This window comes from Balaenoptera ricei, chromosome 4 (genome assembly GCF_028023285.1).
Source record: "Balaenoptera ricei isolate mBalRic1 chromosome 4, mBalRic1.hap2, whole genome shotgun sequence".
Taxonomy (NCBI): Eukaryota; Metazoa; Chordata; class Mammalia; order Artiodactyla; family Balaenopteridae; genus Balaenoptera; species Balaenoptera ricei.
The window spans coordinates 14,367,160-14,393,140 of NC_082642.1; the positions used below are offsets into that span (position 1 = coordinate 14,367,160).

At 40.7% G+C, this 25,981-nt stretch overlaps 1 protein-coding gene across 1 annotated transcript in view; it reads left to right on the plus strand.

Annotated features, from left to right (window-relative positions):
• The window catches only part of SLC9A9 (solute carrier family 9 member A9), a 536,019-nt gene that overhangs the window by 319,645 nt on the left and 190,393 nt on the right, over nt 1-25,981 (plus strand). The window contains exons 10-12 of the mRNA XM_059920157.1: nt 2,841-2,954; nt 4,664-4,775; nt 25,672-25,825. Coding sequence (XP_059776140.1) covers nt 2,841-2,954; nt 4,664-4,775; nt 25,672-25,825 — 380 coding nt within the window. The remainder of the gene's footprint in view (nt 1-2,840; nt 2,955-4,663; nt 4,776-25,671; nt 25,826-25,981) is intronic.

A 25,981-nucleotide genomic window follows, 5' to 3' on the forward strand; every position in this document is an offset into this window, starting at 1 on the left:
TATGTTGAAAAAGAAAAATTAATATATATCCTTTGACAGAAGTAGCCCATATCTAGGAATTTCACCTAAGGAGTAATCACTCAGCTGGGGAGAGAGATTTGTATAAAGATGCTCAGTGCAGCATTGTTTATAAGGGGAAAATCTGAAACAACCAAATGTCTAATAATGGGTAATAACAGATACAGTGACATAAAATTGGGTATGAAGATACAAAGGGATATTGTGCTGCCATTAAAAATTGTTCAGTAGATTGAGATTTATTGCCATGGAAAGAGACTTGTGAAATATTACTGAGTTAATTAAAGTAAATTATATAAAAATACAGTCAGATTTATGTAACATTATGCATGTTGTCTACATAATCTATGGATCTGTGAATAAAGAGATCACTGAAAAAGATGTTCCACAAAAAGATAAATGCTTTTTTTGGTTGTTGTTTGTATTCTCCTGCACTCAAGAACAATTTTTAAAGAAAATAAGAAAAATATTAGAAATAGATAAGAATGCTTGATAACTTCCTGAAAGTAAAAAGATGAAGAGTTGGTGCTTGAGCAAGGCTAAAGAAGGAAAACATTTGGGAAGTATTTTATTCCACTTTAAAATTTTTGTTATAATTTAATTCAGTTTTTTAAGCTATGAAAGTAACATGTTCATGGTAAAAAACAAAATTTAATAGGAATGTCAAATGTCTGTAAAGTGGAGTGCAAGTTATGTGTATATGTATATGTATATGTTAATACACGATGGATTCATATGTATACAAACATATCCTTTGTTTCCTTAGCTTACTTTTTTTTTCAATGTCTCACAATCAGACGTTCTAACTCCAGCTAATAATTGCTGAATTCATCACACACATTTCTGAACCAAACACGCTGGGCTGAGCGTGGGGAAAGAGGTGGACCACAGAGGCAAATTGGGGTATGACGACTAACAAGAGGCTGAATGGATCCTAGTCAGCAAAATGTCCCCTCTAGAGTAAAATACACTTGGGATGGGGACCGGAGAAGGAGAAGCCCTATGAATTTAACCTTGATATGTGATTATTAATGTCAAAAACTGGGTAGCTGCTCTGGACTGCGTGTCTCCCCCTAACCCCCTTCAAATTCATTTGTTGAAGTCCTAATCCCCAGTGTGATGGCATTTGGAGGTGGGGCCTTTGGGAGGTAATTAGGTCATGAGGGTGAAGTGCTCATGAATGGAATTAGTGCCTTCAGAAAAAGAGACACAAGAGAGAAGATCTCTCTTTCTCTCTGCCATGTAAGGATACAGCAAGTAGGCTGCTGTTTGCAAACCAGGAAGAGGACCCTCACCAGAACCAAATCAGCCAGCACCTGGATCTTGGACTTCCCAGACCCAGAGCTATGATAAATAAATTTCTGTTGTTCTAGGCACCCAGTCTATAGTATTTTGTTATAGCAGCCTGACATGTTATGGCAGATTAAGACAGCAGCCAAATCTCACTTTTTGAAAAAGTAAAGACCTAATGAGATAGAAAAGTGTCCCCCATCTCCTATATTTCCCTCCATATTTTCAAGTTGTCTGTGGTTATTTGAGTGACGGTGTTTGTTTAGATGGGCTGGCCTAGAATGTAAAGTGAGTACTCAGGATAATTGACAATCGCTACCCCTGCAGAAAGACCATCCTGTACCAAAAGAGCTGTTTTTTCTTTTTTTAATCCATTCTTTCTATTACTGGTTTTAAATAATGTGTCTGACAAGATTCTCCTTTTCTTTCTGTCAGCTGTCAGTGAACAGGTATTGGACATTATTTGTGGGGCTGTAAATACATTACATGAAAAAATAATGGGTCCTCAAAAAATCAAGAGAAATGTCTCCGGAGATGTTTACCTAACATGGTGATTTATGTAGGTCTGGGAAAGAAGTTTCAGAACTTCCAAATGAAGAGTCTGGAACATAAACTAAAATCTCTTCTAAATCTGCCTTTGCTGTAGCCCCTGGACACCTTTCCCTTTCACTTCTCATCCGGAAGTTGGAGAATGTTTTGCTTGTTCAACTTAAATCGTTTAGTTAATGGTCTAAGGATAACTCTTGGGAGCATCCCTCAGCATAACATGTTATTACTCTGTCCCTCTGACTGAATTTGATGTATCTATTGTGTTCTTGCTGAATTAACTGATCCCTGGGATTAATCATTTTCTTTTTACCAGCTAGAGATTGTAGACATTTAATGGATATACCTGCATCAGTCAATTTAATGAGTCTCATTGTCTGAAGTTTGAAATATACTGATTATTCTAATGTTGAAATATAATCGACATTCATCCTCACTACAGGTTTCTAAGTTTTCCAGGTTTGCCCTTCCTGCCTGCCTGAGGAACGTAATTTAGCTAAAGGTTTTTTTTTTTTTTTTTTTAATTTAGTTCTCCAGGGTCTGGGAACTCAAGTGCATCTACTGGGTGATGTGCAGAAGGGGCTAAACAATTCTTGCATCATTCACTACGGTACACGTTAAGCAGATCATGCAGTTTCAGTTTCTGTAACAGGGACTATTCTTTCATCCTAGTAGGAATTGTTCCATGGAGGATCATAACAGTTAATTGCACCCTGGGGCATCTCTGGCAGCCTTGCAGTTGGAAAGGAGGGTGGGATGTTGACGCAGCTGCAGCGTCTGTCACTGGGTAGAGAGCCAGGGTAGAGTCAGCTGACCTGGCAGGATAGGCAGGGCCCCTGCACCCCGCCAGAGGCTGAGCAAAAGGCCAAAGGATGGCCTTCCCAGATACAGGAGGACCATCCAGTCACCAAGTACAGTCACAGGAAATTAAATGGACTCAAAGCTGAGTCATAATTCATGGGTTTTGTTTTCTGTTTTGTTTTCAGTTGTTTGAATTTATGAACTTCTTGGCTGAGAATGTCATCTTCTGTTACATGGGCCTGGCGCTGTTCACGTTCCAGAATCATATCTTTAATGCTCTTTTCATCCTTGGAGCCTTTGTATCCTTTGAAATACAGAACAATGGGTGATGAGAAAAGAGAACAAACTACTTACCTTTAGTGATTATTCTGTTAAATTGTTAAAGTAATTTCCTCAGGTTTACTGCAAAGCTCAAATTCAAGGCAGACAAGTAATTCTAATTAGGGGGGGAAAGCATCCTAAGAAATTGGGGCCTTTATTAAATGTTATGGTTCAGGATAAGAAGTTTGGAAAATCACTGCAACGAAGAGTAGCCCCCGCTCACCGCAACTAGAGAAAGCCCGTGTGCAGCAACGAAGATCCAATGCAGCCAAAAATAAATAAAACTAAAAACAAAACAAAACAAAAATTTGGAAAATACTGAGGGAAGTAAGGGGGAAAAAGTAAAAGAAAATGACATTTTTTGAACATTCAAAATATGTTTAACTCACATTATGAATCATTTACATAAAAATTATGTCAATCCATTTTTTATATTTAATCTGCATTAGAATGTATCAGAAGACAGCCAGGATTTAGAACTTCAGAAATACTTTCAGTGCAAGATGATAAAATCTTTTTTTCCAGTGAGGACTTTGAAAAAAAGATAGAGTAAAGATCAAGTGAAATTAACATGATAGATGTGCTTTCAATGTCTTAAGCATTGTGCGCATGTAAGTTTATTTTAATAAGATAGCCCCTTTCCTGTAAGTAAAAGGACAGGTAAAATCTAGACTTCAGTTTTAATGCAGGGGGCTTTTCTAGCTCTAGGTCTGGGGTATAAGCATTCCCAGTAGGAAGGGATGTCTATCAGAAAGGATACTGAGCCACTGCAGATGTCCCCAGGGACAGTCAGCAGCTGTTGTCCTTGTTCCCACTTGGAAAATGGGCAGATGGCCCCTCGGATCACAGGCAGATGATCGTAACAGCTAGGAGAGCCAACTCCTCTCTGGAAGCCAGGGTCCAACTAAGCACCTGCACCTACCTCTTGTTCTCTTTTCATTGAGCAGTCAAGTGAATTTTCAAATTCCATCCAAAACCTGGATCTTAGAAGGAAGCTCCCTCTTCCCAAATAACTCCATCCCATTTGAGGACAAACTAGAATAGACGGACTATCAGGGAAGGAGTCCAAGATGTCAAAAGGGGAGAGATGACTACCACAAATATTTTCATAGATTTTTAACCTAGAAAGCTTGGATTTTAGTGAAACACCTCTTAAAGCAGAAGTTGTATTATACATTTAGACAGGCAGTTCCTCTCATAATTAAATCCACTAAAAGAAAAAAACTAAGTGAAACTTGCTAGGTTTAAGGAGTATAAACTGATGGCAAGTAAGATGATAGTCGTGAGCTGAAGCACATTTATCCTTTCTAAAGTGCTGCTTGAGAGGATGACGCCACAGCCTCGGAACGGTCCCTGCCTCACATTTTGCAGCAGAACTGAGTGTAGAGTCAGTTATCAGCCACATAAACATGATGAGAAAATTTACAGTGATTGAAATGGTATTGGGTTAACAATTTTAAACCGAGTATATGTTCAAAGAAGACAGAGTTCCCTACTGTTTCTGGAAAGGAACTGACATTGAAAAATGAATTTTGGAAGCAAGTTGGACATACATGTATAGACGTGTTTATTCCTGTTTTCTGGGTCGTAATATAGAGAAGCTTAAGGACATAATATTTAAAGCTCAAGAACTCTCACCCTTATTGCAGCAACATTTTCCTCAATGTTTCCCCGTGCTTATCCACAGCTAGCAATTTTTGTAGCCAGAGCATGCAACATATATCCCCTCTCCTTCCTCCTGAATCTGGGCCGGAAACACAAGATCCCCTGGAACTTTCAGCACATGATGATGTTTTCAGGTAGGTGAACTACGTTGTGTGTCAGTGCACGTCTTCTCTCGTAATTTCCCAGTACTTGGAAAACCATGAGGATACTTGGAGTCCTTCTGGGGAAGCATAACTGCTCTTTATCCCATTGTGCATACTACCATGTGGATATCCATACATTCTGGACAACAATGGGATTTTTTCTTTTTTCCAGAAGGGAAATGAAATTAAAGGGAATCTTGTTGGAATGGCCTCAAGGTTCAGTATCTACCAGAAACTGGCCTGGAGTAGGCATTGGACTTTCCCCTGACTTATTTCAGATGAATTTTCACTTGGGAGAATTTGCATAATTTCATAATTTCATAAATTGCATACTGGCAGGTAAATAGTGTGTAAATGGTACCATTTTTGTTCAATGTTAAAGCTCCTTCTCCTTAGAACCCCTGCTCCTTCCCTAATGCCAAGCTCCAGGAACTTCTTATGGTTAATACAAAAGCAAATCATATCTAAGTATGATCAGTTATTAGTTGAGAAAACAAGTACTAATTGCACTCTCACCAAATGCCAAGAGCCGTTCTAGGCACAGGTGGATGAAATCGACAGGATCTCTGCTCTCAAACCATACCTGGAGGCTCTTTTTTTCCCAAAGAAAATAAACAAAATGAATTTGCTGACCCTGAACTACTCTGGGGATTCTGTTTCTCTCTGTTCAATTAATCTTCCTACCATCAGCCTTTTCTTGTTTGGAGACCTTTCCCCTTACGTGCCTTCTATGTATTTGTGCACTTACATTACACTCAGAGGTAGTTCATTGGAAGATGCATGAGAGTAAAACAAAACTGCTTCAGAACAGAGTAAAACAAAACTGCTTCAGAACAGAGCAAACAAAATTTGGGGTATACAGGGAGATATGGAAAGAGTGAGAAAAACTATCATTTATTGAATATCTGCTGTTTGCCACTCACTATATATCAATCCTGTAAAGCAGATATTAACCCATTTTGTATATGGAAAAACTGAGATTCAGGATCTCAAAGAGGTCAAGTAACTTGGCCAAGGATGAAATCATCCCTAAACCCAGGTCTGTGAGACTTCACCTCAAACCCAACTAAGTGTCCCAAATCCACATTTTTAGAAGTAGTACTAGGAATAAAAGGCTTGTTTCACCTTCAGTTCCCTCCTAGCCTGTTCCACACAGTAAAGGGTGGGAGCTCTCAGGCTGAGAACGAGTCATTTAATCAAGTACTGGCACATGGAGACCCAGAGTTTAAAAATGTCCTTCTGTAGGCCTCTGACAGTGCTTCTCTACATTCCCAGACATGCCGGCGGGGTGAGAGAGAGAGTCATACAGAGGATAATTCGTACCGATAGGTGATCTTTGACTTAGAGCAGTGATGAACTTTGGTAATGATTGACTCCTATTATGGGAAAGCAAAAGGCAAATTGGATCACATAAATAAGAAGTCGGCACTGGGTTGCAGTTTTGCAAAGCATTTCGAGGAGCTGGGAAGCACTTTTCCTTCTTTCCCATCAAAATACCAGTAGCTTTACTCTGGAGAATGGTGGTTTATTTTTAAAACTTGGAGATTATATTTTAAACAATGCTGTTTTTTTACAAAGAAGATTGTGAGAGAAATGCAAGGTTTAGATAGCCATGTTGGGATGTGAAGTGTCTGCCCAAATAACCTCGTGGCTTGGTGGTTTTCTGGATTTGGCACCTTCTATGTTTGCTTAGCTGTTGGATTGGAGCTGCATTAAAAACTGAGGCCAGCAGTATGGTGTGTATGACCAGGGGATGTGAGGAAGCCCAGAATTCGGTGATACCTTTATGATATTCTAAATCAGGGAGTCAGCAAACTATGGCCTTTGAACCAAATCTAGCCCACAGGAATTTTCTAAATAAAGTTGGAACACAGCTATACCCCTCTGTTTACATATTGTCTGTGGCTGCCTTTTGTGCTATAAGAGCAGAGGTGAATGTTGCAACAGAAATTGTATGGCCCACGAAACCTAAAATATTTACTATCTGGCCCTGTTCTAGATCATCTTCATCCTCTAGAAGAAAAATAATAACCCCATCACTTTAATGGGATTGACATTAATAGTTTAATTCAAGGGAATATCCATCTGCTAGTTCCTATCATTAAGAACTTTGGATTTTCCACTAAAAACAGTCTTCTTAGCTTTAAAATGAGGAGATTGTAATGTTACATGGTTATGTAATGGAATCATAGATGCTCAACTCCAAAGTCACTTTATACCTTTCTAAGGCGTTTTGAGGGTAATGTTTTGAGACTCATAGCCAGGGCAAGATAAGATAGGCACTCTTGGTCTCTTCCTGCAGATTAAAAAAAAGAAAGAGAGAGAGAAAGACATGGAGAGTTTTTGAGTATCTTGCTCATGATCTGACAACTCATTAAGAGATGAAATTGAGACTTGAACCCAGGCCTCTTGACTTTGAACTTAGAGCCTTCTCACCTGTCTTGACACAACTTCAGATTTACCCTCAAGGTCATGAGAACAAAAGTTAAATCAAAACCGTGCCCTTCCTAGCCCAGGCCAACTCCAGCATGTCTCAACATGTCTCTCATGCAAACCTGACCCCGATCCTGTCCACAGTAAACCACACACGTGGGTGACACCCCTCCCAGCCATAGGCTCAGGTTCTACACTGCACCCACTGACCCCCTTCAGAGTGTAGGAAGGATCAGAGGAGTTCACCATGTGCAGAGCAGTACTCTTCTTCAAAAGAGAATGGTTCAGACCGGGCTTTGATTTTCTGCATGAATTCTGATATGCCGTACCTCACTCAGGACCTAAAGTTTTAAATATATTTGCCAGGAAGTAAAGAATTTAAAAGGTCAACGTAAGATAATGTAAGCCTGAGGAGGAAGTGAAAAAGCAGATCAAATAACACACTATCTAGCCTTTTCTGGGTGTGTGGGCACCACAGCTGCTGAAACCAGAAGAAACAGCCAAACTCCTTGAAGAATATTTGCATTATAATGTAGTTTAATGTTATTGATTATGTCTAGAGTGGTTTTGGTCATCCAGTAAGAAAGATAAGTTTAGAAGCTCTCTGGTGGAAACTAGTTGTCCATGCCTCACTAATAAATTTAGATGGAGCCTTTCTTTACATAGCTTAAAACATTTTTCAAAGAGTCCTCTGGAGAAGGTAAACTACAATGACCCTCGATCTAAAATGGGAGCGTGAATTTATTTACACAATCCCTCAATCAGTCACCCAGCCACTCATTCAGCAGACACTCCCTGACAGGCTCTCTTCGGTAGGTATTTGGGTGAACGAAGACAGCGACAAGAACCTTGCCCTTAAGGTGGCTTGCAGCCTAAGAGAGAGAACTTGGATTTGGGCCAAGCTTGGTTCACTAAGCCCATGCACCACAGATGGTTCAAAGACCAATCAAATAAGAGCCAGAACTTCTGTCTTAGTCAATTACACCTACTATTTGACAAAGCCTTTTCCATCACCTTTACCCTCACCTTGTGCATGCCTTTTTTGCACTGGGCAGGTAGAGAACTGGTGATGTTTTTCAAGCAGAAGTGGATTTACTTGTAAAGTTAAAGAAGCTTCAGTTTTAAGCTCCCCGTGTCCACCTTCCAAGACCCTGGGATGGGCGCTAGCAGTGTGTCCTAATGGTATATAAAATTTGTGAAAGGTGTTTTTGTATCATTTTTCTTAAAGAGGATCCAAAAATGTGTAAGTTTCAGGCCCCACAAAACCTGAAACAGACCCGTTTCTAAATCTGGATGCACCTGGAGGTGACAGTTTGCAGAGGGATCCAGCTGCTTATGACTTACCTCCTGGTGGGGAGCACACACTACCGGCAGTGAGCACTGAAGCAAGGCGTGGAGTTGTGTAGATGGCTGGGGTACAGCAGTGTTTTTGAGCAAAGCTCACATTGTTCATAGATGACCCTACTGCCACTTCCACCACACTGTGCCCTCCCCCCCCTCCCCCCTTCCCCCTTCCCCCCCCTTCGCTCACTTTAACTGGCTCTAGAGGTCAAAGGTCTCCACCTTTGACCTCTAGAGCCAGTTAAACTGAGCGAAGCGACTGTCAGGACCCAGATTGAATTTCTCACCTAGCACAGACCCTACCCGATTGGTTTTGTGTAGTGTAGTAATCCACACACAATGCAGCCTTGGAACCTTAAAATGAGGTCTCAAGGTCAGGAGTAGTGTGGTCTCTCTGCCTCATTTGCCTTGAGAAGCTTTTAATAACGCAAATTCTGTTTTTGGTAGCTAGGTTGCAGTTAAGAGTCAGTTGGGGAAGTTTACCCTGAGACATTTTCAGACCTTCTTTAAATTCAAGGCCAGGAGTTCATAACTGCTCTGCTGTATCATGTGACACCCAGCACAAAGGGCTTAAGAGGACCGCTAAGCTCCCCTGAAACTGTTCCTGTCCCTCTCAGCACAGGCCTAGTTAGTGCCTGGCGTGAGCTGCCCTGCCCAGCGCTCAGCCGCCTTGAAACCGGAGAAGCAGAGCTCTGTGGTTTAAATTAAAGGAGGGGATGTGCTTTGCACAAATTACCTTTCCTATTGATGTGGTGCATATTACAAAGACCGGGCCTCTTGTTTTAATTCAAATCCATGTGCTGCAATTTTGATTTAATTTAAAACTAAATAAGAGCCGGGAGTTGCTTGAAGGAGGGGAAAGAACAAGCCCAAGTGAGCCCCGGCAGCCTTCCTGAAACCACCACCGTGGCTGGGGACTTTAACCTACTGGGCTTCAGAGGCTCCGTGCAGAGCTGCTGTGCTGATCCGGATGGAACGGAGGCCCTGAAGCACCCGGGCAGGTTCAAGGGGCCCAACGGTGTGTCACAGGACATAATTCTCCAATTTGTCCATTTCTGTTGCACTTTGAAGAGACATTGCCACCCTGATGTGTCCTATTGCATAAACTGGGAAGGGTTTTTAACCAGGGAAATGTGACCTCAGTGTATGGATATAATATAAAACCTCATCCAGGAGTCTACATAGCCGTAAAGACAACAGCACCAAGCATGGCCAGGCTTTGCTGCTATGTTGCTTGTCTCTCATTTGATTGTCCCCAGCACTCATTAGCATTCAGACAGCCGCTGGCACCAAAGAACTGAGAGAAAGGCCTGGAAGTAAAACTTTAAGAAAATTTTCCCATTAGCATTCAGTTTTTTCCCCCCTAATGGTAAAAAGACTGCCATTACTATTCAAGTTCTGGGAAATACTGTATAGAACCTCAGTGTTCTACAGAAGGACAGCTTAAGGACCACTGCCCAGGTGTAGGTGACGACCTTTCTCAGTGTCTTTTTGGTGAGCCACCAATCAGGCCATTGTCAGAGCCAGTCTGAGACTTTGATCAAGAAGTGGCCTTCCCAGTTGATTTGTCAGTTACAACCAGGAAGAAAACATAAGTGGAATTCATGAAAGTGAAGAGTCAAGGTTATTTTTTCAGCAGCGCCCTTGAACAGGACTCTGTGTCTATGACCACCCAAATTAATGGAACGCTATTAACCCACCAGGACTGTCCCACAATAGCTACCAGCCACCATGTAAAAGGGACACATCCATGCTTTGTTGATCCTTCAGACCCAAAAGTGTGGTCCAGGGGCCAGCAGCTACGACATCACTTGGGGTCTCTTTAGAAATGCTGAATCCGAAGCTGCTTTCTAACAAAATCCCCAGGCAATTTGCATGCACGTGAAAGTTTGAGAAGCGCATCCCAGAACGTAATCACGATTCGTCGTTTCTGTTCTGAAGTTCTCTCTTCAGTCCGTCCCTCTCACCTTATTCTGTTCTGCTTTGGACCCTCTTGGGTACCAGTCCTGCTTCTTGTTCTTCCCCTTGCGGTCTGATCAGCACAGCAATGTTTACCCAGTTACAGAATCTCCTCCAGTTCCTCGAGTACGTGCAACTCTTTCCCTGCTCACTCAGGCTCTCCATCTGCCCGGACCCCTTTCCACACCCCCACCCCCACCCTCACTCGTTTACTCAGCTAATACCTTTTATCCTTCAGATCTTGGCTTAGACATCACTTCCTGTAGGAAACCTTGTAACTCCTCAAGTCTGGGTTGATGTCCCTCTCCTCTGTTTCCATAACACCCGATACTTCTCCTCTCCTAGTACCCATCACATGCTACCATGATTTTTGGTTTGCCTGCCTGTGTGCCCCTCTAGACAGGGAGCTTTGTGAGGCCAAATACTTATCTGTTTCATTCACTCTGTACCTCAGCACCCAGCCCACTACTTGAACCTTCCACAAATAATTGACGGATGAATAGGCAAATGAACAACCTACAACAATGTCTATGCAACTAAAAGTGTACATTTCACTAAAATTTCACTTAAGGACTATCCATTCCTGTTCTATCAGCCCGGAAACTTCTGAATCCAGAATTGACCCCAAAGGCAGCTCTCAGACCATGTTTGCCCAGGTGGGAGATAAGCAACAATAAATTTAAGGAAAGAGATCAACAAATAAAGACTTTTGTTTTTGAAATAAAAGAAAATATTTTTCACCTACTCACTTCAGGCTAAAAAACCCTTCCCTGAGCATTCGTAACAGTAAACATTGTTAACACTTCCTCAACAGTAGCATTCGGATATGAAACTATTTTTCAAATCTTTGCTTGCTTTGTGTTGGATGGATGTTTATGATTTCCAGTTAAAGACCTAAGATCTCATTAAAAACCCTGGGACTTTTATATGAGCCAAATGATTTTTTTTTTTTTTTTAAGAATTCTGCTACCGTTTACTTTTTTAAAAATTATTTATTTATTTATTTATATTTATTTATGGCTGTGCTGGGTCTTCGTTTCTGTGCGAGGGCTTTCTCTAGTTGTGGCAAGCGGGGGCCTCTCTTCATCGCGGTGCGCGGGCCTCTCACTATCGCGGCCTCTCTTGTTGCGGAGCACAGGCTCCAGACGCGCAGGCTCAGTAGCTGTGGCTCACGGGCCCAGTCGCTCCGCGGCATGTGGGATCTTCCCAGACCAGGGCCCGAACCCGTGTCCCCTGCATTGGCAGGCAGATTCGCAACCACTGTGCCACCAGGGAAGCTCAAGCCAAATGATTTGAATCAAGAATCAGGCTTGACTTCAGCTCAGGAAAAAGATTTCTTTAAATGTATGTACAAGGGTTGTCTGAGAGTCTGAGTCTTCTAAGCAACAGGACTGTTTCTTTTTTTGGCTTGCGGGGATCTTAGTTCCCCGACCAAGGATCGAACCCGGGCTTGGCAGTGAAAGCGCCAGGTCCTAACCACTGGACCGCCAGGGAATTCCCGACAGGACTCCTTCTCTCCTTGTCTCTTCCTTTGTTCATCCTTCCAGAGAGCGACAGCCCAGATGACGCCATCATGCTGTCAAGCATTCCTTGCCAAGCCTTCCTCTTCGCAGCCCCTCTCCCAGAGTCCAGTGTTCCCTCCCGCTCCCGTGGTGGTACATCTCCTTCCTGCTCTGGGCGTATCTTGTGCAATTAATTAGGCCACTCTCTCTTCTTACCAGTACAAGGTCACTAACCAGCTAATGGGACATAGGCTGAGGACATTTTCTCTGTTAGAGAGGATGAACTTCTACCAAGTCCCCACCTCTCTCACGTGGCACCCACTGTGGCGCGGGGCAGGCATTAGTGAACAGGTGGCTGACGGGTGAAGGTCTACTGAGGTCTTCAGATGGGGCAGGGTTAACCAGCTTATGCAGAAAATGAGTCATGAAAATGTTCTAACCAGCGTATCAAACAGTCAGAGAAAAGACATCTTGAATAACAAATAACCACGTGCCGCGTTGCCGTGACAAAGTAGACAAGCACGGTAGGTCCGTATGAACTGAAGATCCCATTAAGTCCTCATGGTTTCAAATGCTGAGAAAAGTTTATGTGATGATGACATTCAGAACATCTGAGAACGAGCTCTGAGCTACAGCCAGCCCCATAGTGTTCGCCTATGATTAGGTCAAAATAGCATATTCTTCACTTAGTTCCAAAATAAATTTACAGTAAAAGTTATTAGCTCTTGCATTTTTAAGCGGCATGTTAGATTCTATTGGGCAGCCCACATATTTTCTAAATAGGAACTACTGTTTTGGTGAAATGCAGAGGGCCCAGGCTCTGAAGCAGTCTCAGCCATGGGCCGCTCTATGCTTAACTCTCTCTAAACCTCAGCTCCCGTGGCTGTAAAATGGTACTTACCTTAGACGGTCAGTGCTGAAAACCAGAGCAGAAAGTGTATATAAAATGCCTGGCACAGGGACCGCCACTTAGGCCACATTCGACAATTGGGAGTTTCCATCACTTTCTTTAACCACCAGAGAGGGGATAGCCGTTAGTGCTTCACAGAGACATGATTCATATAAACTCACAACTGCTCTCGGAAAAACCTCCTATCAGAGATTAAGGTTTTTATTCTAAATAAGGTTTGACCGTCAGATCACTGCTGAGGACCTAGTCTGAGGCCAGTGCTAAGTGCCAGTGACATACCTGTGGAAGGCAAGATCCAAGGCTCCACTCCCCTCCCCTTCATTTAAGGACAATTGCTGATATTCTACTTTTAGTTGCAGCAGTGACCTACTCCTGGCACTAAGACATGAAACGTTATAAACTCAAAAGTGAAACTCAAAATACCAGTTTTTGTGAGGAAAATATATTGTAGCCCCCTCTGGGGCAAGTTGACACATACAAAATGCCACTATCTACTTTTAGACATTTATTGAGTGTGAAAAAGTGGCAAGGCCTTGTAGATTACCCAACCGCACTATATAGAGAGAGTAGCCAATAAGAACACTCTAGCCCCTGAGAGACACTGAGTAATGAAAGGGGACAACCCAGAACACTTGTCACCTCTCCCTGTGTTTCAAGGATAAGGCCTTAGATACAGAAAAATAAATAATCTTATTTAATTTGGGAACTTTCTCTGTGCATTTCAGTTTTTCAGGAGTGTCACAGATATCACAAATGTCTGACTGATAGTTTTAACCAAGCTAACCTGTCCACTGAGGCAAACAAAAGGACCACATTGTTTTTCCCTGTTTTCTGCCTGAATTTGCTTGCTAAGTGCTTGCATGTTTTTGGCATTCGGTAGACATAGCCTTAGAAAACCATCAATGCACATGAACCAAGCTCAAAAAATAAGTCTGTCTGTGCCATGCATAAATCCCTCTAATTCTGCCCTCAGGTTCTGTGGATAGAGTTCAGAAGAAGTCAATAGGACTGACTCTAGTAAGTTATATGTGCAAATAAGCAAGAAGCAGTTACATTTAAAAATGCCTTGTGCTAAATTTCCATAGGGCCATTACATCATTTAGGAATTTTCGGCACTTGCTGTAATATACTGGGGACATTCCAGTGCTGTTCGGGCAACCAAATCCTTCACAGACAGACCAAACCTCTGTGAGTAGGGCTGGGTCCCAGCCGCACTGCCCAGCCTCCCACTGACCCTCTTCCAAAAGCACCAGGAACTTTTAGAGACCTGTGGTCGCACTCGAGGGCAGAAGGAGACACCAGAGATGCCCTGCCTGTGAATAACAGCCTTTTCCTCCCTTTACAGGATCCTCAGTCCCACTCACCGTCCACTTCCCTCAGTGCCTGAAAAATGTCACTAGACCTTCCTGGAGCTGTTTTAAATTCCACAAGTAAACGTGAAAGCATGCATGTTAGCTATTTTAAAAAGCACGCCCTTCAGGAGAATTGTGTGCTACCCTTCCCCAGCAGATTTCTTCCTTCCAATTGTTTTCTTCCTGGCAGGAAGCTCATTTTGGCTGCATGCAGAAATGGGGGTTTTGACTGGAGAGTCAAAAACCGATCATTTTAGAGTAGGGTGGCTGGGACTGGGATGGGGAGGGCAGCACGATGGCAGTAATGTGCGGAAGGGGAGAGAGAGACAGAGACACAGAGACACAGAGAGAGAAGGCACAGAAAGAATTGGGGAGGGAGAGCAAAGGCAAAACATCTTTTTCAAAATGTTGCCTCAGGTTGATCATCTGCCTAGGAAAGTGGAAGAAAATTTTCTTCTTCGCATCTTTCCTAAAAATTCAAATTATTAAGATAATCATGATTTTTTATCTTTGTTATGGGTTATATATTCAATGTGGGGAATGAAACAGATTGAATAACGAGCCATACCATTTACTATGTAACCTTGGCTACTCCATCCTTCCCAGCCCATATTCCCTCATCTGTTAAGAAAATATTCTGTGATTCTACAGGGACATGTAAGGGAGAGAGATGTAGGGTAGGTAGATGTAGAGAGCCTTATGATAGGCTAAGCTGCTAGAACACACAGACTCCTAAAATTCAGTTGTTGAACCACAGTAGTAAATCCTCTCTCATTCAAGTCATAGGTAGGGTTGATATTAACATGAGGGTGGGGGAAAGATGCCTCTCCTCCAGGTGGTGATTCAGATATCACCAGGCTCCTTCCATCTTGTGGCATCATAATCCCCTAAGTCAAGGGTTCTAAAAGTGTGGTTCCCGGACCAGCAGTATCAGCAACACCTGGAAACTTGTTAGAAATGCAAATCCTCAAGCCCCACCACCCACTGACTGAAATCAGACACTCTGGGGGTGGAGCCCAACAATCTAAGGTTGAACAGGTCCTCCAGGTAATTCTGATGTAGCTAAAGTCTGGGAGCTACTGCTATAGGGATTCATCATGATTTATAACTGGCTGGTGGAACGGGAAAGAGAGACTGGGGTTGGTAGCTTTTCTTAAAAGCCTGGGCCCAGAAATGACATGTGTCACCTCTGCTCTCATTTCTCTGGTGAGAACCAGCTGTATTCCTAGCTGCAAGAGACGCTAGGAAATGTAGTTTATGCAGTTATAGCAGCATAGCATGGATGATAAAAATAGGTTCCGGTGGACAGATAGCCATCTTTGCCAAAATAGCCCTCTGCAGTAGGAACATTTTTAGCGTTGCTCCTATGGGAAAAAGCAATCCAGTGTCTTTCTCAAACCAGCAACTATTGATATTTGGGGGCTGATAATTCCTTTTTGTGGGGTCTGTCTTGTACATGGTAGGATATTTAGCAGCACCCCTGGTCTCTACCCACTAGATTAACATTAGCGCCTCCCACCTTCCAGTTGTGGACAATCACAAATGTCCTCAGACGTTGCCAAATATTCCCTGGGGGACAAACTCACCCAAGTTGAGAACCACTGGTCAAATAGGAAACTTATAAGTTGACCTTTGAAACACAAGCTGGCCATAAGTTGGGTACTGCTCACAGAAAGTTGACTTTCTTCTGATCTCTCTTAGCCTTTCTCTTGAAACCCTCCATTGAAGATTTCAGCTAGTGGCAAGGATTATTCCACAGTTTCCTACCACATCTACCTTCCCTACGTAAAAATAAACTTCCAAAGACAGAGGCATCTATGCATGTTGACTCAGAGCTGTGACAGAGCTAATCCTATTTACAATTACCCTTCCTGGCTGCCTAAGTTGTCCAAAAACACACTTCATTTTATGCAAAAATATATTGAAGTTACGTCGCATTCCTTCTCAGTGGCCTTAGGTTTAAATGATTCAAGTTCAGGAAGAGAGATGAAGGAAAGAAAGTTCTGCTTGTCTAACACAGACTTAGTTTCCAGAAAAACTCAATTTATTTTTGAATGCAGAGGCTTTTTCACTGAAACAATCTGTTGGCTTCGTTTCCATGTGATAAAACGACGTTGAACTGAAAATGGGACTGTATAACAAGGTTGTACTATCCTAGAAAATGTATTTTGAAATCAGACTGACATTTTTGCTGAAAGTAGTTACCTTTTGCAAGGCCATGGGACTTCAGCAAAGGTAAAAGCAATACATAATTCTATTGTAGACTCAAACTAGGGTTTGATTTATCAGAGTGATGTACTTGAAATGAAAGGAAAAAAGGTATTGCAATGGATTATATCCCAAATGAAAAGAAAGGCAGCAAAATAACTTATCTAAGGGATATTTCTTTTAAAGAATGGGTCAGTTTCTCAGGGACATTTCTCCATCCCTGTCCAACTACTGTTCATTTTCCTTTGGATTCCAATTGTGTTTCAAAGGCAAAATATGATCTTTCCCTCATCCATTCACTCATGCATTTATCCAATGCTTAAGGAGTGCCTACTATATGAGAGGCACCATCCTAGCACTGGGCCTGCTGTCACTGAGCTCACTTTCTTGTGGAGGGACACATGTCTTAAAGGCTAAAAAACAAACTTATAATTTCAGATGGTGATCCGTGTAATAAATGACATGTAAAAAAGGCCTGGGTTCAAGTGGAGGGCACTTAGATGGCATGGTCAGGGCAGCCTTTCTGAGGACTGAAATGATGAAGAGGAGCAGCCAGGGCTGGGGGCCGGCAGGGGAGACTGGGGAAGGGGGCGAGGGGAAGCCTGAGAAGAGCAGCACAAAGTCCTTAAAGCAAGAAAAAACATGGTTTAAAATAAGCTTTATCTTCCCACACTTTTCAAACTCCAAACTTTCCTCCTAACTCCCCACTGTCTCCAGTAAAGAAGACTCTAACCTCTCCCCTGAACTCCAGACTCTTAGATCCAACCACCCACTCAACCTCTGCGCTTGTATCAATACCAGGGATCATAGATTTCACATGGCTGGAATATAACCCTTGATCTCCCCCAGACACCCCAATATGCTCTTCCCACAGTTTCCCCCAATTCTTCCAGTTGTTCAGGCCATAAGTTCTTGGAGTTCTCTCTTCTTCTCCTACGCCTCATCCAACCCATCAGCAAATATTGTCAACCTTTGACATTATTCCAGTACTTACCATGCTACCATCCTGTTCTGATGCACTTCCGCTTCTTGCCTGGATTATGCAACAGGCTTCTCACTGACCTCCTGCCTCCAGCCTGGAGATCTGTTTTTCATAGCAGAGCCAGAGTGATCCTTTTAATCATAGAATAGATCCTAGCACTACCCTGCCAAAAACCTTCCTGAAGTTTTCCGTCTCAAAATAAAATTCAAAAGCCTTGCTGTTCAAGAGCCCGGCATGATCTGGCTCGGTTACCTCTTTGGCATTATCTCCTTCCATTCACCCCCACCCCTCCCGCCCCCCATTGATTCCATTCTAGCCACACCAGCCCCTTTGCTGCTCTGTGAACATATCAGGCATATCCTTGCCTCAGGGCCTTTGCGCCTACTGTTCCAGAAGCCTGGAGTGCTTTTCTTCCAGACACCCACATGGCCTCTCCCTCATTAGAGTCTATGCTCAAATGTCACCTAACCAAAGTGGTTTTCCTAACCACCCTGAACACTCCAACCCTTCACATAAATATATCTTCTATCTTCTTATCCTACTTTTGTTTCCTTCACAACAACTTACATATTACTTTTTTTTTTCTATTTTAAACTAATCTGGAAACCCCTTTAAGGCAGAAACTATCTCTTGTTTTCTGCTATCTCCTAGAGCCCGAATGATGAAGGAACACATGAACGTCACCACCTCGTATCTTGAGAGTCTGAAGCCACTGTAATCATTCAATTCAAAAGCGTTTACTGAGTTTCATGTTTTGGATACTATTAGAGATATTAAGTTGTGTAAAGAAGTTGTAATTCCAACCTTTTAAAAGATTAATAATTGAGAGTAAAGAATAGATCATATTAAACTACTGATTCATCTCAGACTATCATTTAATAATATGAGTGGCATGAGCAATATGTTTTATAGGATTTCCAAGAAAGAGAGAGCAATGTGGACTGGAGTATTCCAGGAAAACTTCATGGGGGTGGAATAGAGGCGGAAAGAAGTGAAACACAGGCTTAACGGTGGGATCATGGCATAGGGGCAAGGATAACAATTGTTTACAGAGAGAAAGAAGACCACCTTGTTGGTATGCAAAGCTCTCAGTGGACAAGGGGAGGTAGACCCGGAAAGGGGGGCAAAATTCTGATTGAAGTGTTTCTATGGGCTGTAGGAAGCCACTTATGGTTTCTGGGTCAGATCACCACCTCATAAAGCTAGATTCTGAGGAAACTGTTCAGAGGGACATCGATAGTCTGGAAGGAAGAAAGGATGGAGGCTGTTAGGCCAAGAGACCAGGGTGTTGGTCAGGGGCACAGTCAGAGTGTGAGGTGATGGGCCTTGGACCAAGGTGGTACAGAGGGAAGAGAGAGGAGCCTGAGCTTTCAGGTAACTCATTCTCTGCTGAATCCAAATCTCTAGAGTTAGGACACTAGCATGAATAACTCATACATTTTTAAGTTTCACAGTTGACTCTGATGTGCACTTCTGGCTAAAGGCCACAAGCTAGTCTTAAAAACCTCCATTTAGTGATGAGACAGCACAGATTCAGATGAGGCAAATGATCACGCATCCTGTCGGGCAGGCCTGAGAACAGATCCCAGGTCTCTTGACTCTCAGTACGAGGCTTTAAGGGTCTCAATAAATAATAAAAGGGCAGAAGCCAAACTTGAAGAAACAATTACTCAACCATTCCATTGAACTAAGAGGTATCAATCACTTTTCCATTTGTAATCAAGAATCATGAAGAATCAGAACATTCATCTGTTCATTGACCTTTTATGTGCTTGGCATTGCTCTACGTGTGTGGATAAACAAAGAGCCAGCCAATTAAGTGTAATGTCATAAGTCACCTGATAGGCCAAGCACAGTTTGTACTGGGAATGTCAGCCTAACCCAGGCCCAGACCTCAGTGGAGGCTTCCTAGAGAAATCAGAGGCTCAGCTGAGCTCTGAAGATCAGTTGGAATTAGGTGAAATTTGGGTGAGGGTTATAGAAGAAAGAACTAGAGAAAATTTGAATGGGAGAAAAATGATTCAAGTATAGAAAACCACATGTGCAAAGACCTCTTTCACCCCACCATTGATTTCAGTGCCTTAAACATTGCACATTTGTTGACAATGGCCATGATTTGGGCCCTCATGAAGTTTAGCAATCTTACCTTTTTCTTCATCAGACTATACATGCAAAGCATACTCTTTATACCTCTAATATACTTGATCATAATTTACCTGTTAAGAGACTCATTTTTGTAGAACCATGAGCCCTAGAATAGAGGAGCCCAAGCTTCCTCGCCATTGCATCTCCCCACTGTGCCTTGGGTAACAGGTAGCACAGAGTGAGTGCTCAATAAATGTTTAGGTTTAGACTCTTGCTTTGCACCTTCAATGAAAATGCCTTAGGTGGTACTTGTATTCTTGTGATTTAAATGTAGCTGTATATGACCTTCACCCTGTTCAGAACACATCTGCAAATTTATAACAGATTAAGTTTCACTTTTGCTGTTTAAAGATAAACAGGAAGCTGCACTTTTTCTGCAGCAGGGGTCCTTGCCTGAAAGCTTTCCTTGGTTCAATAGTCTTCTATTGTTATGAATAGAACATCAACATAATTAACATAAGAATCCCTTAGAGGCCAATTTTAAATGAAACCACATTTAATTTCAGGTAATTCTTTTGTTCCCCAAGATGATGCTAACTTTCCAACTGAGTATGTGAAATATGTCAAAGTCTCTGAACAGTTAACCCATCTAAAATGAGGTGATATAGTCTATAACCCCCAAAAGTGTAAAATTATGTCCATTAGTTGGCCAAAGCAAAGAGAAAAAGAAAGGTAAATCCAAAGAATCAAAGTACCCATAAAACAAAATAAAACACAAGTTTTGACAATGAGTTCTGAATTTCCTGGTTTGTAAGCAAAATGGCATGTGTTCTTGGAAAATAGTGTTTTGCTAAAAGAAACTCCTAAGTCAATACTAATCTTTAATTTCTAGTATTTTGCTGGTAGCCTAAGTAATTTATTTCAGTCCTAAAGTCCTCTGTTTCCCAAATCCGTGGTGTGAAGGAGATAGGGTAAGTGTGCCCAGAGCCTCCACATAACAGATAATCAGTACATATTGCTGTGGACTCCCCTCACATAATGTGTCCCCTTCAAATCCATAAGTTGAAGCCCTAACTTCCAATATGATGTTATTTGGAGATGGAGCCTTTGGGAGACAATTAGGTTTAGATGAGGTTATGAGGGTGGGGCGCCCTATGATAGAATTAAGAAGAGACACCACTGAGCTTGCTCTTGCGTGGCAAGCAGGTAGCCTTCTGCAAGCCAGAGAGAAAGCTCTCACCAGACCCGGCCATGCTGACACCCTGATCGTAGACAGCCCAGCTTCCACACTGTGAGAAATATTTTCTGTTGCTGGAGCCACCCAGACTATGGTATTTTGTTATGTCAGACTAAGACACATATGTGCTGAATGAAGCAATGAATGGCCATTGATTTGACAATTGTCTAGGTGCCAAACGTGTGATCAATAACTGTGGCATCATAAAGGATGAATGGTATGTAGGCAGTTGTTCTCATCTAGAGTTCTAAATGAGCTTCGCTTTGTCTACTTAGTGACCTCACCTTTCTCAGTTCCATGCTTCCCATGCTACTAGGCCATCTCACATGTGGCATGAGCCATATTTGCAACAAGTGGCCAGGGCTACAGGCAGATACTCTCTTCTCCGAAAGCACACTGTTTCTGTGGTTTTTTAGGTAACCATTATATGGGGAAGGGCTCCTCTTATCGAGCCATCTGGAAGTTGGTTCTAAATATCAATGTTTCTTAATATTCCACAAGTACAAGTACAAGGCAGTGGCTGCTTTTTTCTTTCTTCTTTTTTTTTTAAAGAGATCTCTACATTGCATCTCCTGTAAATATAGAGTTTTATTTATAGGATATAGATTTTTTTAGAAGTCAGAATAACATATATCTTTTGAGTATATTTTTAAACTCAGAACTGCTCATGTATAGATAATTTAGATTTAAGAGCCTAGTTATGCTAGTTTAACATAATAACAATACATTATTAAACATATTCAGGAAGATAAATGATTATGTCCTTCCTTGCCCTTGATAATTAACATGAACTTTACAATAAACATGATATAGCAAGTTTTAACTTTTATTCCAGTCTCTATTTTTTTCTTTCTCACAAAATTCAAAGTAAAAACAAAACAAAACAAAAAATGAAAAAACAAAGCCAAAAACATACACACACACACACACACAGATATTCAATATAATGAAAACAAATACTTAGAGTCTTATCACTTAATATTTCTAATACACACTACTTAACTGGAGTAATCCTTCTTTATGGACACTTCTGGCAATGTGAGCTTGAGGAAAAGAGAAAAAGAAAAGATCACTTTCTATCTCCAATCTTGTCCTGATTAAACACTGCTAGCAGCTTTACCTTAACCTATAAATTTTCTCCTCAGATATAGAAGGCTGTTGGAAAACTGTTTCTTTCAGTTCTCATTCCCTAATGACACCATTTGTATTTCCTGGAGAGAACATTATTGAAATATTCTCCAGTAATAAGGGTTATTAATATCCCCACTCTCTTGTCCCCAGCTGGGTCTAAGTGCATGAACGTCTCTGGTGTACTCTTCTTGAGTACAGCCATCTAAGTGTTCAGAATTTCTGATGTATAAGAACTTTTCTTTATTAATATCTACTTCAAATGTTATCTTTCTTATCTTCAGGCCATTTCCTTGTCTACATGGAGATTTAGAATAATTTTCTTCCTCCATTACATTTTGTTCCTTGAAGATAATTTTATAATCAGAGTGCATGTTCCTCTCTCTTTCTGAGGCTTCCTTGTTTCAGGCAAAATATATTAAGTCTCTCTATTCTAATACTCTGGATCTTGTGTTATGCAACTTGTCTCTTGTATATTCTCAGTGTAAAGATAAGAAAGGAGCATTATATTCTAAGTTGCCAAGCCAAGGATAAAGACCAAGGTAGTTACAGTTTTTCTCATCCTACCCTGTATCCAATTTCTAAAAGTCTTTTAATGTATGAATAAAGATTTAGAAAATTAGAAACCTAGATGATATTAATACAATGAATATTATAAAAAATGGACCATTGAAATTTTATGTATGTGACTTAAACCTTCCTATAAAAGTAACAAAAATCACTATCTTTGACTTATACTTGCTATCATTATAAATGTTTATTTGCCCCTGTTACGTGGTATAACAGAGCTTGTAAATGTCTTATAAGTCTTGTGTTACCCAAGAGAGATTTTCGATTTTAACTTTTTTATTTTACTACTTGTGCTTTTATTTACTTTTCTTCAAAGTCTACATCTGTTTTTATAATGTCATCACACTTTGATTTGAAATTTTAGCATTTAATCTTCTTTAACCTCTTCTTGCAAATATATTTAATATGGATTCATAAAAACTCAATTAACATATTATTATTAAAGAAGAAAAATAGACAAAAAAGCAGGTTTTAATAGGTAAGTTTAGATTATAGACTTTGTAAAAGTATGTTCTCAGGCTGGAATAATTCTTAAATGTCATTTAATCGTTCATTAATTTTCAATGGTCCATAAGCTTGGTTTTCCTTGTTGTCTCACACACTTGATTTTCTAAAAGTATTTGTGCCCAGAAAGATTTTTTTTGTATATACAGACAATATTCTTTTAAAGTTTTATGGAAAGGCAAAAGATCTAGAATATTTAAAACACTTTTGAAAATGAAAAATAAGAATCACTCTACCCGAGTTTTTTTAAAATAGATCTTTATTGGAGTATAATTGCTACACAGTACTGTGTTGTTTTCTGTTGTACAACAAAGTGAATCAGCCATCTGCATACATATATCCCCATATCCCCTCCCTCTTGAGCCTCCCTCCCACCCTCCCTATCCCACCCCTCTAGGTCGTAGCAAAGCACCAAGCTGATCTCCCTGTGCTATGCTGCTGCTTCCCACTAGCTAACTATATTACATTTGGTAGTGTATATATGTCGATGCTACTCTCACTTTGCCCCAGCTTCCCCCTTCCCCACCTGCCACATGTCCTCAAGTCCATTCTCTATGTCTACGTCTTTATTCCTGCCCTCCCACTAGGTTCATCAGTACCATTTCTTTTTTTAAATTCCATATGTATGTGTTAGCATAAGGTATTTGTTTTTCTCTTTCTGACTTACTTCACTCTGTATGACAGACTCTAGATCCATCCACCTCACTAAAAATAACTCAGTTTCATTTCTTTTTATGGCTGAGTAATATTCCATTGTATATATGTGCCACATCTTCTTTAGCCATTCATCTGTCAATGGACATTTAGGTTGCTTCCATGTCCCGGCTATTGTAAATAGTGCTGCAATGAACATTGTGGTACATGACTCTTTCTGAATTATGGTTTTCTCAGGGTATATGCCCAGTAGTGGGATTGCTGGGTCATATGGTAGTTCTATTTTTAGTTTTTTAAGGAACCTCCATAAAGTTTTCCATAGTGGTTGTATCAATTTACATTCCCACCAACAGTGCAGGAAGTCTACCCGATACTAAGTCCTACAATATACCTACAATAATCATGACAGTGTACCAGCAGAATAGGAATAGACACATAGATCAATGGAACAGAATTGAGAACCCAGGAATAGAGCCATGCAAATACACCCAATTGGTTTTTGACAAAGGTACAAAAGCAATTCAGTAGAGCAATTAAACATCCATAGGCAAAAAAAAAAAAAAAAAAAAAAAAAAATTCCTCAGCCTAAAACTCTCCCCTTATACCAAAATTAACTCAAGATGAGCATGGACTTAAACGTAAAATGTAAAGCTAAATAACTTTTAGAAAAAATTTTAAAATATAAGGGAAAATCTTCAGGACCTAGAGCTAAGTAAAGAGTTCTTAGACTTGGCTCCAAATAGATGATTTATAAAAGGAAAAATCAACAGATTAGACTTTATCAATAAAAAGCTACAAAGTGGGAGGAAATATTTGCAAACTATATATCCAACAAAGGACTATTATCTAGAATATATAAAGAACTCTCAGAATTTAACAAACATCTAACAATTCAATTAGAAAATGAGATAAAGACACAAAGAGCCATTTCACCCAAGCAGGTAGATAGATCACAAATGAGCACATTAAAAAATGTAAATACCATTAGGAAAATGGAAATTATAACCCCAACAAGCTATCAACATGGCTAAAATTTAAAATAATGACAACACTAAAGGCTGGTAAAGGCGGAGAAACTGGATGACTTATCTATTGCTGCTGGGAATGTAAAATGGTAGAGCCATTCTGGAAAAGTTTGGTAGTAATTTCTTTTAAAAACATGCTATATAAAAAAATTAAATAAAATTAAATTTAAAAAAGAAATATAATGTACACGTGAAACATGTTATAATATATACAATGTTATACATATAAATTTAAATAATGTTACTTCAATAAAATTTTTAATTAAAATCAATTAATAAAAAAAACACATGCAAATACCATATAACTCAGTGATTGCACTCCTGGCCATTTATCTCAGAGAGCTGAAAACTTACGTTCACTCACACAAAGGCCTTAATTTGTAATAGCCAAAAACTGGAAACTACCCAGATGTCCTTTAACAGTTGACGGTTAAACAAACTGTGGAATATCCATACCATGGAAATACTACTCAACAATAAAAAGGCACAAACTATCAATACATTTGGCAACCTGGATGAGTATCCAAAAATTACGCTGGGTGAAAAAAAGCCAATTACAAAAGGCTACATACTTCACGATTCCATTTATATAACATTCCTGAATCAGCAAAATTATAGAAATGGAGGATTGATTACTGGCTGCCAGATGTTGAGTTTGTGGGAGAGAAGTAGGTGTGGTTATAAAGGGCAACATGAGGGACCTTTATGGTGTTGGGACTGTACTGAATCTTGACTATATCAGTGTCAAAGTCCTGGGTGTGATATTGTACTAGATAGTTTTGCAAGACGAGACGTTACCACTGGGGAGAAGGAAAGGGCACACAGGAAGTCCCTATTATTTCTTACAACTGCATGTGAGTCTACAGTTATCTCAAAATTAAAAGTTTAATTTTAAAATGTAATTGTGTTTGTCAGTAAATTGTAAAGATAAATTCAATGAAATGAGAATGACACTCGTGCAGATGTTTCTTTTCCTTCTTTGGTTTTTCTCTGTAAGGTTTGCGAGGAGCGATAGCTTTTGCCTTAGCTATTCGGAACACAGGATCTCAGCCCAAGCAAATGATGTTTACCACCACTCTGCTCCTGGTGTTCTTCACAGTCTGGGTATTCGGAGGAGGAACAACCCCCATGCTGACCTGGCTTCAGATCAGGTGAGTGACACTGCTTAACAAAGGAAATCATTATGAGGCATGGCTGCACTGTTCCGTTTCTGATGTTGCTGACTGGTCAAGAGTACAATGGCATGTCTGTACACTAACTTTCCCTGGGGTCAAGTTGACCTTCATTCACAAGGTGAAACGGTATGA